Source organism: Zosterops lateralis (assembly GCF_965231275.1).
Source record: "Zosterops lateralis genome assembly, chromosome: 1".
NCBI lineage: Eukaryota > Metazoa > Chordata > Aves > Passeriformes > Zosteropidae > Zosterops > Zosterops lateralis.
The window spans coordinates 68,848,163-68,866,205 of NC_139762.1; the positions used below are offsets into that span (position 1 = coordinate 68,848,163).

General features: G+C 38.5%; 1 protein-coding gene across 1 annotated transcript in view; it reads right to left on the bottom strand.

Moving 5' to 3' along the window:
• The window catches only part of EXOC2 (exocyst complex component 2), a 127,304-nt gene extending 110,069 nt beyond the window's left edge, over positions 1 to 17,235 (bottom strand). Inside the window, exons 1-2 of the mRNA XM_083883970.1 lie at positions 17,177 to 17,235; positions 3,414 to 3,569 (exon numbers count right to left, since the gene is read on the bottom strand). Coding sequence (XP_083740096.1) covers positions 3,414 to 3,531 — 118 coding nt within the window. The 5' untranslated portion in view covers positions 3,532 to 3,569; positions 17,177 to 17,235. The remainder of the gene's footprint in view (positions 1 to 3,413; positions 3,570 to 17,176) is intronic.
• Between the last annotated feature and the right edge of the window lie 808 nt (positions 17,236 to 18,043).

The following is an 18,043-nucleotide window of genomic DNA, read 5'->3' on the forward strand; positions in this document are numbered from 1 at the left end:
TCTCACAATTTAAGTCTCTGACATGACACAGCAGACAAATTTGGCAGTTTTCATGGCTGTCAAACATAAAAATGCATTACTCCCTGCCAAGAATTATCTTGAAAATGAAATCCAAAAAATAAAAAAAATGGAAAGGCACTGAATCTTATTACAACTGAAATTAATTCTACTTGAGAAAGGACAGTAGATTTGTTTCTTAAATATTCTTTCTGAATAAAAGGGGGGAGTGGGATGAAATATGATATACACACAGAAAGACTTAAAATAAAAAAATATTTTGCTTATTTATTAATGAAATTTTAACCAGGTCAGGTTTTAGTTACTCAGGGAAAAGAAAAAAACCCATACATTATGATGCATATTACATATATGCAATTATATAACCTTATGTCATATTGCTATATAATTACATCTCTTACACTTTTATGCTAGCACCTTCTCTAAAGGAAAAAAGATTGTGATAGGAACTAACTGAAATACCTTGCCCAAACAATTCATAAAGATGTTTTCACTTTGTATTTTCTGAATTAATGGCTAAATTAATCAATACTTTTAAAATTCAGTACAAAGCTATAGTAATTAGGTAGGGTAAAAATTTTTGAACAACTGTTTGAAGATCCTTGTGTCAATTAGTGTATATTCATCAGAGGTTCCAAAAGCTCTCAAGAGAACAAGATCACAAGGTCCAACACTTTTGAAATGGAAGGAAATGGCCTTTGCCTGTATCTTAAAAATGCAGAAGGAAGTTAAGTCTCTACCAACATTTTATATACCACATGAAACATAGTAATGGCACAACACAATTCCTAAAACAAATAAAGGCAGGTTGGGGGAGAAGTTATGATAGCACGTTTCTTTCTCCAGAAATACGAAACTTTTCTTTAAATAAAACTTAGTTTGAATCTGTTGCATGATACAAAGATCTCTGAGAACATAATTCTCAGCTTCTGGTTTTTATGTGCCTTTCTATAAATAGGCATAAGTAATTCTCTTATGGAGACTTTCTGATTTTGTTTAAGCTTATATATGGACAATTTTACAACATCTAAAATATACAGCTACAAATGTCTTATAAGACAAGCTAAACCTTGAAAACACAAATGTTACAGGTATCTCCTGGATTTGACATTTTGTACCATGAGCTATAGAGTTACAAATAAAAAGTTTATTTGGTTCCAAAGATACAAAGAGATTACTAGAAGACTCTCTCCTAAATGAAACCAAAAGAATATTCTTCTATTATGTGATACTGTGTTTATATATGGAAAAAAAATCTTGCTTTTCATTTTACACTAATGCATCTCAAACTTTATAAACTTTATAAAGACCTCACTCAAACTCGTTTAACTCTCATGCCTACAAAGCCTCACTTTTCCAAGTATTTCCATTCAAACAACAGGGAATATTTACATGCCTAATTTAACCATTAAAAGAAATCATTACATATATAGGGCCTAAGTCACTTACTGGAGAAAGCTGACAACTAAGCTAAGGCAAAAAAATAAGGCAATGCATTATTTATTTTTACCTCAAAACATAAAATTATTAGCAGTTGTGTGCTACAAATGTTACTCTGAAAGAAATATAAGAAGAAATACTGGCACTTGGTCAGCTGTAATATAGAGGTACAGTTCAGGTCATGTCTTCCTTCCAAGAACGTCACACTGATCATTTATAAGAGGATCATACCAATGAACTAATGAGGCTATTAAAGTGCATCAGCTACACAAACACACAGAAATATACTCACCTCTAACATCATCAGTTATCTGAGGATTTCTCAATATGGAGACTACAGTGTACCGCGACCTCACCTAGCAGCTCAGGAAAATACTACTTCCCCTTTGGAGAGACAGCAAACTGAAGTGGAGTGGAAAACTGCAGTAGCTTATGCTTGGCCATAAAGCTCATTGTGGTGGCCATGAATGGAATTTGTGAATCTTGGTTTACAGCCATGAAGCGAAATATTTTTTCTAGCAAAGCCAAACAAAATTCCAATGGCCTTCAGAGGAGTCGTGATTCCACAACAAATTAGACAAATTGCCTCTAACATGACTACCGAAGTATACATATGCATAACTTACAAAAGAAATAAGGGAAATTCCAGTAGTTATAGTTAACTTGGATTTCCAGTAGATTTTACAGAGTCCTTCTCGAAAGGCTTAAGAAAACAAAGCAGCTATAGGATACGAACCTCTAATGGATAAATAGCTCAGACACATAGAAACAGAGTTACAGTAAATGGATGTGTTTTGACCAAGGAAAGTTTCCACAGGGTATATGCCAGGATCATTTATGTTCAGTACATTTATAAATGACAAGATAAAGAGGTCATAAAGTTTGCTGATATTATTCATTTATTCAGAGCATGAAGACCATAAAGCCCAGAAAAACGCAAGCCAGAACTTATTAGACTGAGTGATGCACTATAAAGTAGATATTAAAACACAGCAGCTGAAATTCATTGAACAATGACAAGATGAACCTTAAATTCACAGACGGAAGCTCAAACTGACTACTAATCCTCATGCATTTAATCATGTGGCTATAGTAAGCAGAACAACAAAAGCATTAGTTTGATTCTCAGTAGGAGTTATACAGAAAACAGAACTCTACAGCCGAAATACGAAAGAAAAGTGAAAGTACAGTGTTATGCCACAAGGCATTCACATCCTGAACACTGCACACAACCAAGACGTGTCACCCACGACTGGTAGTGAAACTAAAAGAGATTCGCTAAAGAGCAAGAAGAAAGGCCAAGGAAACATGCATAAAAGTTAAATAAGTTAAGACATTTCAGCCTGAAAAGGAAGCAACAGAGCAGTAACGAACAAGGTCTATGACCAGGACAATCAGTGAAAAGATCTTGTCCCCTCCTTCAGCACAAAAGCTACGATGATTCTAATGAAATTATCATGTTAAAAATCAAAACAGCAATGAAAAGGTTCTTCACATATTGTGTAGCTAAATCACTGAACCTGCTTTGTCATAACTTGCAGATACACAAACTGACTTTAATTCAAAGCATAGCAATCCCCAGTGACTTTCTGAATACACTGAAAATGCTTCTGACATGAAAATTTCAATGTGGAAATTCTCAGTTCCTGAGAAAGTAACAATGGAGCATCTCATTACATCTACCCTCTTCTAGTACACTGCAAAAAGCATTAACTCCTCATTTTCATGTTCAGCACAGGATGCTGAGCAAGATTAAGGGTTCATCCAAAAAGGTACGGTCAGTCTGATTAGCTACGCATTGGGCAGCATCCCTGAATTTATGAATTCAAGTGCATATTTTTGTAAAGGGCATTCCTCATAACATGCAACACAGACTCAATCATGCAAAAAAATTATCTCTAATCATATCCAAAATGTCACCTTCTGCAGTACCAAAAGGTGTTTTTTCAACTTACCTATGAGGTCTGTAGGCCCAGTTCCCAAGTTTTCTCCTCTGATTGTCACTTTAGTCCATGAGATGCCTTCATTGGGAGAGATACCAGTTACAAGTGGGGGCTGTCGTGCTCGAGACATGATGACTGTTCAGTTACTGCAATCTGAGCTGCTTTTATCTGTTCACCAAGAAAGAATAAATTAAAACCCCCAAAATTATATAAAAATTATTAAAACCATTTAAACATGTTCTTATAAAATGGTAGGGAAATATAAATGTAAATATGGAACACCACTCTGAAAGTCTTTTTTGACACAGTCATAAAACAATATAGAAAAATTATACCTTCTTTGCACTTTTTAAGAAGTTAAGTATAGCTTTCTGAAAGAAAGAAAAAGTACATTCAGAAAAATATTAAACCTTCTGAATGCTTAATGAACATGTATACACAGATTTCAAATTACCTATGTCAGAATTCAAATGAGTCTATTCCAACCGCTATGGGAAAGTTATTATTGTATTCATTAGAAACTTCAGAACTGTTCATCTAAGGTAACTAATGGACTATGATTATATATTTGGATAACTTCTCCATCAAAATACAACTTACAGACATAGACAGTCCCATTTGAGGAAGACCTCAGCACTCATTTGTATAAGGCATCAATGTTAACATACACTGAGAAAATTAGAACAGGACTTGCAAACACCACACTAGCAGAGACATCTACAAAACAAGCAATATCCCAACATATCAACAAAAATGTACACAAAATTATTGAAGAAGCATTTCCAGAAGGGTATTCCTTTGTGCCTGAAATTGAGTCAAATCAGACCAGTTTAATTAGCTCTACCATTAATAAGCTCTGTAGCTCAAACAAAAATACGGTACCTATGCAATGTGGTCTACATTTAGTTTACTATGCAACTGATTACAAATTCCTATTTTTTATTAGCAGTTTCCTTTGTGTAGCTCTGCAGCTATAAACAGCCATAAGAAGCTGAGTGTGTATATGTATGTATGTATATATATGATGAGTATAACTTGAATTACAACACTTACTAAATACCATCCCCATTCCAAAATCTCAGTTACATATACACAACACTTCAGTGTAAACAATTTTGGAAGTTCATGTTGGTAAAAAATACATGGAATATGAGCCAAGCTTCATAAGGCTTCTCTCAGCTATTGTTTTTTGAATCAAGATGTATTTTGTGTTTTATTTGCAAATGATCAAGTCCAGGAAACCCAGAAACTCTCTAAATCATCTCTAATAATACATGGAAGCAAAACTGCAGTTTCCAAGTACCTGCAGCTAAGACATACTAGAATTAAGACATACTTGTTTCAGCTGCTTCTGCATATACAAAATTCCTTCATTGTACCAACATATCCCATGTTTCCACACAGCCTCCTCAGATTTTTCAGTGGTAGTACCTAGACCTGACATGAGAATCAAAGAAGCTCCCACCGCTTGGTTTCTCTCATACATTCCAAAGTTGGAACACACATTGAAAATGAAGATGGAAACAGACAAGGCAGAAATTGGGAGGAAAATCTCATGCTAAAAGGAAACAAATACTACTCTCAGAACAGGATCTCCTGTCTCTGTCTGTCCATACCATAGGTACACAGCAGGTCACCTACAAATTCAAAAATCTTTGAATTCTGATCCAACTTTAGAGCCCACAGCCACACTTGAAGTCAGTGTGAAATGTATCCTGAATATAGGGAATACTGCACAATGCTTTGAAATACTGAGGTCCTAAACAACCACCTCAACCCAAATATGTCTGATTTTAAACGTCTGCTTCTTGGTTTTAAATATTTAAAATAGGAATGCTATCACTCATCTCTAAATCTATTTTTGAAAACAAATTCATTAGTATAGAAAAGGCATTTAGATACCCTGAACACAACAGAAGTATTAGTATCTTCAGAGAATGTTGCAGACGGAAGAGTGTGCAATTAATAAGAGATGTAAACTCATGTCGAAGAAGCAAGAATACAGTAAGTTGCAGTATGTGAGCCATGTCCAGTGTATGAAGGAAGGCTGGCAAGGGCCCATGATAACACACAAAATGTGTATCTAGTTTGGCTTTGTATCTTTACCTGGCAAACCTCATAATATTTCTTGACATTAAAAACTACATAATGGGTTTAATAAAACACTGGTTTCTGGGGTTTTGCAAACAACCAACTGATGAAAAAATTAAATTATATAGTATTATATGGGGTGCTCTTAACAGTCTTACATGTGAAATACTGGAACATTTTACACGAACCCAACACGAGAACTGGAGAAGCAAGTAGTCAACAGATGCAGGCTATAAGGGTACAACAGCACAGAAGAAAAGAACTGTATCTCCAGATTTTAAAAAAATCAGCTGACAGTTATGTCCAGCTACAGAAGAGAAGGCTGTGCTCTGTGCTACTGCCCTACTCCTATTTCTTTCACTGAACTGGTTTCTCCTCCTCCCTTGCACAGAGACAGTCCCTGCTTCACTTCAAAACCGAGACCAGGTCCTCATCTTGCAGACAAACTGTTCCTGCCTCTATCCTGTCAATTATCCCTCTTTTTACCCCTAAGTTCAACCAGGGAGAGAGAGGAATATTACTATTCCATCCTCCTTTCAAATACGGACACCTTGTTAATTCCTTTTACCTTGCATTCCCAAGCCTTCTTGTCTTTCCTCTATCTGTGATACATTCAAAACTACACCACCACCCCACTGCCCAGCAAAACAGTGGGCAGCACAGTAGAAATACGATGCTAGAGAAAAATCAGGTCCCTAATTTCACCAGGAGAGAGGAAAACAAAATGCATCTATTCCTCATAATCTTATTTATGTAGTCTTTGCAGCTTTTCTCACAGATCCTAAGCAGAGCTCAAGGATACACAACAGCTCTAAAGGAACAGTGGTGTTATGTCCATCCATGCGCACAACCACCTTCTGCAGGAAGCAACATGTGTCTAGACACCAGATAGTCAATATAAAACATCTCTTATTTTGGAGAAAGGTTTTGTAAGTATTTATGTGGAATAATCAGGTAATATAGAAAAGAAAAACCTTGAGAAACACAGGTTAAACAGAAGCTATTGTGGTATTATTTGTGTGGTAATGTTTGGTTGACCTCCTCCCAAATGTTATAGCTCCCTTGCATCACAGCTGTTGCTGCTTTCAAAATACCCAGGCACACAGGTAATTGGCTTGTTTCAATAGCAAAACTCAGAAGTAATTTTACAACATCTTTTTCTGGATTTCAGAAATTGGCACTAGATCCCCCCTCATGATGAACTAAATAAATGTAATAAAAATGCTGAGCCTCCTGAGATCTAGTATTTCTTCTAAAGTATTTCCATACTTAGTGCAGAATTGCTTTAAAATACCTCACTGGAATGAGAATACCACAGTAAATCTCAACACATTTCAAAGGACTACAGCACTGAGATGCTCCATTATTATTATTTTTAAACAGCAATTGCTTTCATTTATTTCAAAGACTGGAACTCTTTGTAATATGTCATTATTATAAATATCAAGCAAATGCTTGGGAGCCTTCAATTCATTTACAATATTTCCTCTCCTGCTCAGGACAGATGTCAATAGCTAACATGACTGAGGTGCTTACTGGAGAGCCTAGCCCCTATAATGCTGTGGCAAGTTCCTAAATTTTTTTAAAAAGTATTTAAGGCAAATCTGACAAAAAAATTACTTTTTCATTTCACAAAACACAACCACCACCTAATTCCAAGCTTTTGTTGCAATTCCGTATGTTTCCCTAAAGATAAAATCTATTCTTTACAAAATATGTATTACACATAAAATAGTATTTTTTTTAAAAACAGCACTCTTCCTGAAAGACTGATTCTCATGCAGACAAGGAGAGACTGCAGAAAGACAGATTTCTATACAAGATCTTTCAGGAGCCAGGTTCACTGAAGAGGTTTCAACAAGTCTGTTTTTTACAATGGACAATCTTCTACATTAGCATCTCTCTCCCTCTTTATTTCTCTCCACACTTAAAAAAAAAAACACAAAAAAACACCTTAATTTCCTCACAATATCTCCCCAACAACTTAATGTGGATATCTGATGGACTGCTCTCACGATCTTGCCCACAGTATTCTATTATTCTGTCATAATTCCTGCCATAAAAGCACAAGGAGTTAGAAAACCCCTGCAAAAACCACCTACTACAAAAAATGCCTCTTGAAAAATGCCTTTCATAAACAACATCTTTGTCTTTACATCAGTTTCTTAAATAAACTGTCCTCTCAAAGGTTTGGTTAAAAATAAAAAATCCAGATAATTCTGAGCATTAAAATCCTGCTAAAGAGAGGACACCTTCCATCTTTATCCTAAGAAAACCCACTTTAAAATAAATAATGAAGCAATGAATTATGGCCCAGCATAAGGGAAAGCACAAGTCTATTTGTCTTTGGGTCTTTTTTAGTTTTGTAAGCTTTCAGTTTAAAGTTGGTTTGAAATGAGAGTTCTTACATCCGTTTCCTCATTCAACTTCAAATGGCAAACAAAAGAGAAACCCAAAGTAAAATGCCAATAGCTACCATACCTGTTCTGTAAAGCAAAGTACTACTTTCTACATTTTACTACACTCTGGAAGTACCACCAAAATATGAAATACATTAACAACCAAAATTCAGGATTGAAGAATATTAAACTGGGTGGTAATTTCAAATTCCAAAGGGAAACTACAAACATCTTGAAGGCATGGAACTTTGGAAGATGAGTAACAATATGCTAACACCTTATAAATTTCACCAGTGGGAAAAATTAGCAGTTGAAGTGTTTAAAAACGGAGTTTCTGATTTCTAAAACAAAATAGCAAGATAGTTCCAGTGACTGAAAAATTAATTTTAATTAACGTTATCAGTTAATAATTTGTCACAGACACTGAACTTAAAAGACTCTCTTGTAGGAAGGCAGACTCAAGGTCAATACAAGTGCCATGGTCATCTAGCAAAGGGAATCAAGGCTGTCAACAAGAGAGGGAAGAAAAACCCAATTTGTCATCATTCAGAAAGTCTAAGTTACAAGCAATCATCTAAACCTTCAAGTATCAGATATTTGTTTGTTCTTAATCACATACATGTGACAGAATACAATTTAAGAAATGTTGAGGCAGGAACAGCAAAGCATCATCCGTGTGCAAATCACAGTATGCCTCAGATGTTGTTGTTTACTTAAAAATAAACCACAAGAAAACCAACCAGAAAACGATAGGTGAGTTACACTAACATCACAGCATTACATGATTCCCAAATTAAAAGATTTTTAACATGCCTTTTTAAACAAGCAATAAATACTCCAATTCCAGAATGTAGATGATGGCCTTTCAACCTTAAACTACACAAACTTGTGCTTCTAGTACATAAATCAAATAATTTGTTTCCATTAGAAAACCCAGAGAGTCCCCTGAGTACAACATACTATGACAAAGTCAGTGAAGGGACACAGCAAATGACCCCAAGAAAGACAAAGCAAAATGTTTCCTAGATGTTTGTACTTAAAACCATTACAAAATGATGAAAAACACTATTACAACCTTTTCTGGGCTTTATCTCCCCAACAATATAAATTCAGACAGACAATCTACATAAACCAAGAATTAAAAGCATCCAAAAAGCAGCACTGTGAAAATAACTGACATTTATTAACCCCTCTGGAGATCTTCAGTGTCCTAGAATTGCCACAGCCTTCAACGCTGCATTAATAATATAAAGTCCATTCCTGCAAGCCTGCCAGAAAAGACTGGGAAGTGAATAAGCTAAACAATGCTGAAATTCCAAGTGATATTAAGAATCTATGCGTGTTTATTTAAATAATAAAAGAAGACTTGTCAATTTAAACAAGAAGCGCTCACGAATCTTACATTTAGGGGGAAAGAAACTCTTCATAACACCACTAAGCTACTTATAATGAAAAGATGAACAAACATAAAAAAGTGGGTAATTTCACTGTCACACAGAAAAAACAAAGCCTCATTTGTCTTGCCCTGTCATATCCGGCGTGTTGATTCAAGCCAATATTAACACTGACAAACATGTTAACCCACAACGTTACATGCCAAAAATCAGTTCCAATTTGGGAAAATGTGCAAGTTTTGTGACAGAGAGGGCAAACGACAACAAAGAAGAGACTTAGAGTATTAAATGGCATAATATGATACCCTGTGCTTTTTGAAAAGGCTGTGAATATTCCAATCAGCCAGGAAGGGCACACTATACAGTTTTAGGGTGGACAAGGAACGAGCGCAGCAGCTTTGCTTTCACAAGCGCCGTCTTCGCAGGTTCCCTTCACTCTCTCAGAGGTCCCGCTTGCCTTAACCCAGCAAGGTACATCTTCATGGCCATGTATCTCGACGGAGTGAAAGCAACATAATCACAGCACTCGGCGATGCCATTACCATTTCTGAGTCCCGAGGGATTAAAAGGCTCGTAGCCGGGAAGACGCTGGGAGAGCCCTCGGCAGAGGCGCTCAGCGCCCGCCGCAGCCCCGGGCTGCAGCTGCGAGGGATTGACACCGCTGACGGTGGAACCCGGCTCGGGAGAAACTCCGGGCACAGTTCCGGCATCCGAAATAAATTAAAGTAAACAGTGTTGCTCTCTCTCTCATCCACCCTGTTAGCAGCCTCTCGGTTGAGCCGGAGACCACACACCCAGACCACACAGCACCAGCTGAACTCACTCGCACGCAACATCTAGAAGCTGTCACTCTGCTGAGGTATGGGGAGGAAAGAGGGGGACAGGAGTGCGAGAGTGTGTGTGTGTGTTTAGAAAAGCTGCTTGCTCTCTCCTCCTATCATTACAGCTGCTTATGTTTTGTGTGCTTGGGAAGGAGGGAAAGAAGGAAGGGATAAGAAAAAAGACCTATAAAGCTCACTAAGAAAACATACTGGCCTTGGCCTTTTGTAGTAATGATCTGCACTCCTCCTGCACCAGTTTAGTAGCTGATGAAGGGCTAACAAAGCATCCATTTAACATCAATTAACCTTCTATCTATCACATGTCAAAAAAAAAAAAAAAAAATCTAGACTAATATAGATTCATTCCTTGTACATTTTAAATGACAGCATCTTGTCAGTTGCAATGTGAAAAGTACCTATATATTGACCTATTTTTACATCAGGAGTTCTGAGATGTTATTTATTTGGAGAGGGGATAGATATTCCCCACAAAGAACAATCAACCACACAGATGACATCATGACATCAAAATGCTGAATCTTCTCAGAAAACATTCCATTGTAAAATGAAGTTTTATTCATTAGCATCGTATACCATAAACAACCTGAAGGAAGTTAATGAGCCAACATACAACACTGAGTTTGTAACTCTGCAGCAGCAAGAAGTAAAAATAGCAAAACACTAAAAATAGATTAAAACCAACAATAATACAGATGAACAGAGACTTTTAAAATGGGGGTGAGTTCTTTGTTTCTTTTAGCTCAGAAATCATTCCATCTGCCAATTATGTCACCTGTTCAAACAGAGAAAGCGGAATAGAACGTTTGAAGACTCATAAAATCTATTTCAGTGAGTCTACTTAAAAAAATATTTCCTTCCCTCCACTCTGCTACCATGAACACACACATCTCCCCCATCAAGCTCACCAGCACACAAATTTAATTTAAAACATACACAACTGGACAGCCCAGAACCACAGTCACATTTTCACCTCAGTTCAAAATCTTTTTACCTAAGTGACAATGACAATCTCCAAGTGCCACTATTAAACAAAAGGATCAAAACTACAATAATCTAAATGTCAGTAACAGCCTTATAAACTTGGATGAACATATCTGTGTTTGTGAAAACCTTGAGACAAAATTCTAAAAAAATATTTTCCCTTACCAAATTCCTTTTTTCAAAAGGTTAGCTTCAAAGTTCTGTAACTTCACACTGAAAATAATTTATTCCCCCAATTTATTAGTTAGGTCAAATGCTGGTTTATACCAGTTCTTGAATGAACACTTTTTCTGATATATTCAATCTAACAGCACTATTCATAACCAAGACTCAAGTAAACCAATTTAAGTTTTCTGAATGTCTTTTTTGGTCATACTGGCTTGCCTAGAAAAGGGCAATGGCATAGAAGAAAATATAATTTAAAAGTTTTTTGTTTAAAGTTTGAACACAGATGTTTCTCCCCAAAATTTCCGCTACTTCCCTTATAAATTACATTGCAACTCCCCAGAAATTAATTCATCTACTTGTTAAAAGCTTCTGTATTTACTGTGTGACACATCACTATAATCTAGCAACATTGTAAAGAAAAGTCTTAAACATCTATACATAAACATATATATAAAGTCAACTCAGCTTTATACAAAACCGTATCACAGATGGCCATAAATCTCCCAGTAATTTCTAAATTCTCACAAAGCACATCTTTCTACATCTGCTTCTACCTCCAACATTCCGCAATGTTTGCTTCATCCACAAGTCATTATCCTACTCTCCTCCAGTTAAGCCCTTCATCCCTCTTTTGTTCTAAAGTTATGATTAATTTTTTGTACATCATTCAATTAATAGGAAAACAGTAAAAAATCTTAATACCTCATTATCCCTCGGTCTTATGTTATTCACAGGCAGAAATTTGAAAGCAATACTTCAAGTATCAAAATCTTTCAAATATGTTTATGCAAATGCATTCAGAAAGATCCAGAAGTTCAGAAAAATAAACTAAATGAATCCCAAAGGGATGATTTTTTTTTCTAGAGAAAAGAAACAAGACACCACAGATTTTTTTTTCTGAGCCCTGTAACTACACACAATATTCTTTATAAAAACACTATCTAACCACCGTAATTACACAGTTCACATGGTTGAAGTTTTAACTTGGATGCTTCTAGGTAGGACTGCAACACTTAACACTTACTGTGTGACTATTTTGGCAGTTCCTTTTGTTTCAGAAATATTTAAAAGATGAGACATGCACTTCTGTTACTGAGATTCTGGTATTTTTCATGTACTCTCCCCAACACCTTTTTCTGGCCTTTGTTCAGGGAAGTACTCAAGCCATATGCTACAGCATTTTTCTTAATTCACAGACACTCAAGTGTGAATGACAGACTGTGTGAACAGGTATTTTTCTAGCAAAAGCCTGTCTTTGCCTTACAAGTCTTCATTTCCACTCATCCACCTAAAATACCATCCCCTGTATGGAGCGATCCCGCTTACAGAGTAGTGAGATTGTCTAGTGAGAAACACAATTTCCCCTGCCTTCTCTGCTAAGGAAGCACGCAAAGAACTCATCTGCTATACACATAGCTTCTTAATTTTTTTGCTAAAAGTCTAATGTGCAGTTTTCCAGCAAGAAGCAAGGTACACCTGTTAAAACCACTGTGAGATTCAAAATGTCACAAGAAAGACTCTCAGATTTCTTAAACAGAAAACTGAAAGTAATTGCTTTTTTAATTGAGACACTTTATGAGTATCTCAAAAAAATCAGTTTAGTTTGTCCTTAAGGCAAAAGTGGCTATTTAAAAAGGAACTTTTACTTAGTATGGCCTAAATCTTTAACTAATACAGGCTTTTTGATGAACTTCCAAATATGGGGTACATTGCTTTTGGGTTATCAACAGTGTCAAAGGAAAAAAACCGCAAGTCTAAATATACCTAAAAATCCTTGATTTATACTGTAATCTGATCCACAGACACTTTTACACTGCCAGAGACCCCACTGGTTTCTGCACAATATAGCCTAAGCTCTGCCTCTGAGAATAATACTGAAAATCTGGGAATCTGCAGCTCCGTTAAGGTCAAAGGAAAACCAGACCCATTAAGGACTTGGGTGTCTCAGAAACTTTGTTTTCCTTAAAAACAAAGCAAACAACACTAGAAAGGAAACACAGGCTTTCACACTCACCAATGGGCTTTCATACTCATCACCAGGCATAATCACAGTATTTTCTAATGAAAATACTGAACATACCTTCTGCAGATTAATAATGTCTGTAGTCAAGAAAAAGCTACTCAGACCAAGTTCTTTTTGGAGAAAAAGCACTAAATACTTCCAAAATAATATAAAAAGTACAATTACAAATAATTTCTCCAGAGGAATGAGGTGTATGACCTGGTGTTGTTTAAAATACTAAATACATATCTTACCTTTCCCTATTCAAAGCCCGTAACATGCCAATCACACAATTAATAATTATTTGCAGGCACTTCTGTCATTACTTGGTTTCTAGAGAAGTTGCCTCAGGGGGGTTTTGAGGGGTTTTTTTTGCTCCAGGACATCACAAAAATGGTACCTTCTCCCTGCTGCCCTTCCCTTCTCCTTATAACTTTTGACACTGGGAGAATAATCCATGTGCTTTTGAACTGAAACGCTGATTGAAATTCCCTAAAATAATTTTTAAGGGTAAAGCAAAAAAAAAAAAAAACAACTATCACCCAGATTTTTGAACTGATGCTTTGCAAGCTATAAACACAGACCTTTGCTTTCATATTCAGCACAAAAGATGAAACATGAATCTGATGTGACTGCGCTGTGCATGTGCTGTCTCATCATCCCTCATCCTCCAAGCACCTTTACAAACAAGATTCCCTCCATTACCAAACACCATATTTCTCCCCTGGGAAAAGTAATTTGAAAGACAATGTTGCACAGCCCAGATTTACAGAATGTAGGTGGTCCAAGACAGAAGGTCAAAGTTAAGCTGAAGAGCTAACATCTGACTTCTGCTAAAAGATACTAATTCAGCTGTTTTCGGATTTTGAACCTTCAGCTGGCTTCGAGTACAGCAGTAGGTTCCACTCTGTCTGAAAAACTCCCATAGAAAATAAATTCACTGTAACATCCACAATCTTCTGAGCACTATTTTCTAGTCCACGACTGTAAAATGAAGTACTTCTGACTTCTGCAGAAGGTTTTCTTTGTCTGTTTGCACAAATAAACAGTGACCAACAGGCATTCAAAATGCATGCAGGTATGTGCTTCACAAGCTTTTGTCCCGGTGAACAAAACTCTAACTGTATATTATTTCATAGATATTTTCCACAGTTGTCACAATCCGTGTTTTAAGAACACCTTTTATATTCAGTCTTCTGTCACCACCCTATCGAGAGAAATGCTTTTTTCTTTTCATTTTTGATTGTTTTCTTTTTTTTTATGAAGTCAAAAAGCCGAAAAGCACAGAATAAACAGAATTAAAAGAACTCAAAACTGATGTTTAATTTCAAATACAGTGATTACGACTTACTGAATTTACAGCTAAACATACCACTACATTGAAAGAAATTGATTAAGTATGGTTTAACATAACATATCTGAAAGTTTTGATTAATAAAAGAGGTCAGTGGCCTCTGCCTTTCTAGTCAACCTACTTATTTTGCTTTAGTCCAGCTTCTCTGGGAAAAGCAACATAATAAAGAATGGACTATATCAGTGGGTACAGCTTCTTTCTAACACGACCTCAGGAAAAAAAATGGTGAATTATAGATTTTAATGTCTTTACTGTCCAGTTTTGCCTCAAATGTTCTCAACAGCATAAAACCCTTGCTTACTCTCACAAGAAATCCTACAAGTTTAGATTTTTTTACTGTTCATTACTTAGAACTTTGCTTTTGTGTTTAAATTAATTTGGAATTCCATTAACCTAGACTGCTACTTAGCTCGAAAATATGAAGAAGCAATTAGAGCATTAAAAAAACCCCCAACTATCAAGTCTGTAAAACATTTTCATTTATTGAATGAAAACCAGAAAAATACAAGACAACTTTACATTTTTTTAAAAAGCCAGCATAAGTTTGATGGGTAACAATCTTTTAATTACATTGCTTCACCTCTGACACATCCTAAAATATGTTTTCCATAATGGAAAACACCCTTACCATTACAACTTAAAATAATTTTCACTGAGACAAGTCCAGCCAGTAAAATGAAAATAACCACATGTGTTTTAAGTGATGTTGCAAACAATAGAAAGCCAATCTAAGTAAAAACACTGTTGTCCAAGGACTGGGCATAAACCACAAGAATTGTAAACTCAGCTATCCATAGGAAAGAAATTGACAACAAGACATGCCTCTTGCTGGATCACTGCAAGCCGTGGTAAGATACAATAAAAACAGGGAAGTAAGAATTACAGTGTTCCTTCTTCAGGTGAACAAAATGTAAAGGAAGAAAACAGACCCGTTTTTCTAAGCGACAAGTTTGTTTATTTACAGTCCTTAAACTGTTCTGACAAATTTATCATAAGCAAAGCCAAATTATCAAAAGCAAAAACAAAAAAAAAGCTGTGTAGCAATGAAACACAGAGAAATCACTAAAGGAGAAAGGAGACTGTTTACTTGTTATATGAACAATGAGAAAACCTAGAAAACTGAAGTGAGATTACGATTTTAATTACATTTTAAATAATGAATATTTGGAGTTTAGATTTAATCTGATGTCCTGTCAGGGCTAGGATGGCTTAAGATTTTACTGGATTTTAACTCAGAGCTTTTGAGTCTATGGCTAGAAGGTCTTAAACTGCAATAAGCAAGGAAATTGCAGAAGGAAGACTATTTTAAAAAATGGTAAAACTGGACAGAATGGGAAATTCCCTTTTGGAAACAAGATCATCCCAAATTTGAGATATCTACACCTTGCTAAGAGATAATTTTCAAGTTCCTAATTAGGACACTGAGGAGGCAAGGAGGAAAGATGTTTAGTCACCCAGCTCACGGACACTTCTGGACTGCAAGGCAGCACTAACGAGGCAGAAATGTAGAACTGGGTAGGAAGTTTAAAAAAAAAAAAAAAAAAAAAAAATCTAAGTCTCAGAGAAGTGTAATATTTCCAGATAGATATAACAGCAACTATCTCTCGACCATCATGTTATTCCAATTCCTTCAACATTCCTTACCCTGTTACTTTCTTATTGCACTTGCCTAGTTACCCACTCCTTCTGAGGAGATTTATCTGAAAACTGACGGCATAACTGAATGCGAAGTTAAAAAAACAAACAAACAAACAAACAAAAAAAAACAACTAAAGAAAAACCCTAAAAACAAAACAAGCCTAAAAAAAAAAAAATCTCTCCTGCAAGTAACCAGCTTTTCAGCAAGTCCTGCAAGTCACCAGCTTTGACTCACGTCTCTACCCTGCTTATATCCTCTATCCCCCACCCAGCACACCCAACACATTTCATTGAACCGAACGACTCCATCATCTCACACGGGACGGACTGGACGATGCCAGGAGTGTTTTCCAAAGTAATTGACTCTGGGACTTGGCACAGCTCTGGCCCAGCCCGTGCAGCCCGGCGGGGGCCGGCGCTCGCCCAGGCCGCTGTCACACATGTGAGACAGAGGCAAAGGCCACGGAGCTGCTGCTGCCGGGCCCGGCTGGCAGGGACGGCGCCGCCAGCGCTGGGAAGGGCTCCTGGCCCAGGCACGGGAGTGTCTCCCGGCAGGACGCCGTGTGCCCCCGGGGGAAGCCGCAGGTGGCAGGAACCCCCCGCCCTGCCGGCAGTGCCCCGGCTCCTGGAGCAGGAAGAGCTGCCGCAGCCGGGAAGTCACCGGGGGGGGAGACGGCCGGAGGCAGCGACGCCCCTGCGCCCCGAGAGCCGCCGCCGACAGCTCCGTCCCCACGGGGCCGGGGCGGGGACGCGACGCTCGACCCCGCCCGGGGAGCGGAAGGCGGGGGGAGGCCGAAGGGAGGGGGAGGGCCTCCGCCCCGGCGGGGGGAGAAGGGAAGGGGCCGGAGCTGCCCGCAGCGCCCGAGGGGACCGGGGCGGGGGCCGGAGCCGGGGCCGGTCACTCACCGCCCGCCGCCGCTCGCATCCGGCACCTGCGGCCGCCCCGCTCCCGGCAGCGCCCCGCGCCCAGCGCCCGCAGGCCCGGCCAGCCGCCCACAGAGAACATCGATGGAGCGCCGAGCCACCGAGGCGGGCGGGGGAGGCCCGTGCCCCGAGCCACGCCTCATTGGAAGCCACGCCCTTCCAGGGAGGCCCCGCCCCTTCCCCGCCTTCCTGCCTTGTTCCCTCTGTCCCAACATAGAGCGGGAGGTCCTGGAGGCGTCCGGAGAAAATAGGAATTGGTCCCCTCCGCGGTTGAGCAAGGGAAAAAAATACAAACTTAATGTAACAGTCTTGACTACGGCAAGGACAACAACGACAGGACCCGGGGGAGCGGCCCGAAGCTGTGCCAGGGGAGGTTTAGGTTGGGTATTAGGAAAAGGTTCTTCACCCAAAGGGTGGGTGGTCGCTGGAACAGGCTCCCCAGGGAAGTGGGCACAGCACTAGGCTTGACAGAGCTCAAGAAGCTTTTGGACACGGTGTGACTCCGGGGGTGTCCTGTGCAGGGCCAGGAGATGGACCTGGACCCCCTTGTGGGTCCCTTCCAGCTGAGCAGACTCTGTGATTCTGTGAATAGGAATAAATGAAGATAAAACCACTCCCAAGCACTGTCCCTATAGGCAGAAACTCACCCCACAGTAATGTTGGGATTCCCAGCTCGGAGTGCGAGAGAGGCGGCCCAGGGAGGTTGTGGAGTCTCACTCTCTGGAGACATTCCAAACCCACCTGGACGTGTCCCTGTGTCACCTGCTGGAGGTGACCATGCCTTGGCAGTGGGGTTGGGCTGGATGATCTCCAGAGGTACCTTCCACGCCCAACCATTCTGTGGTTCTG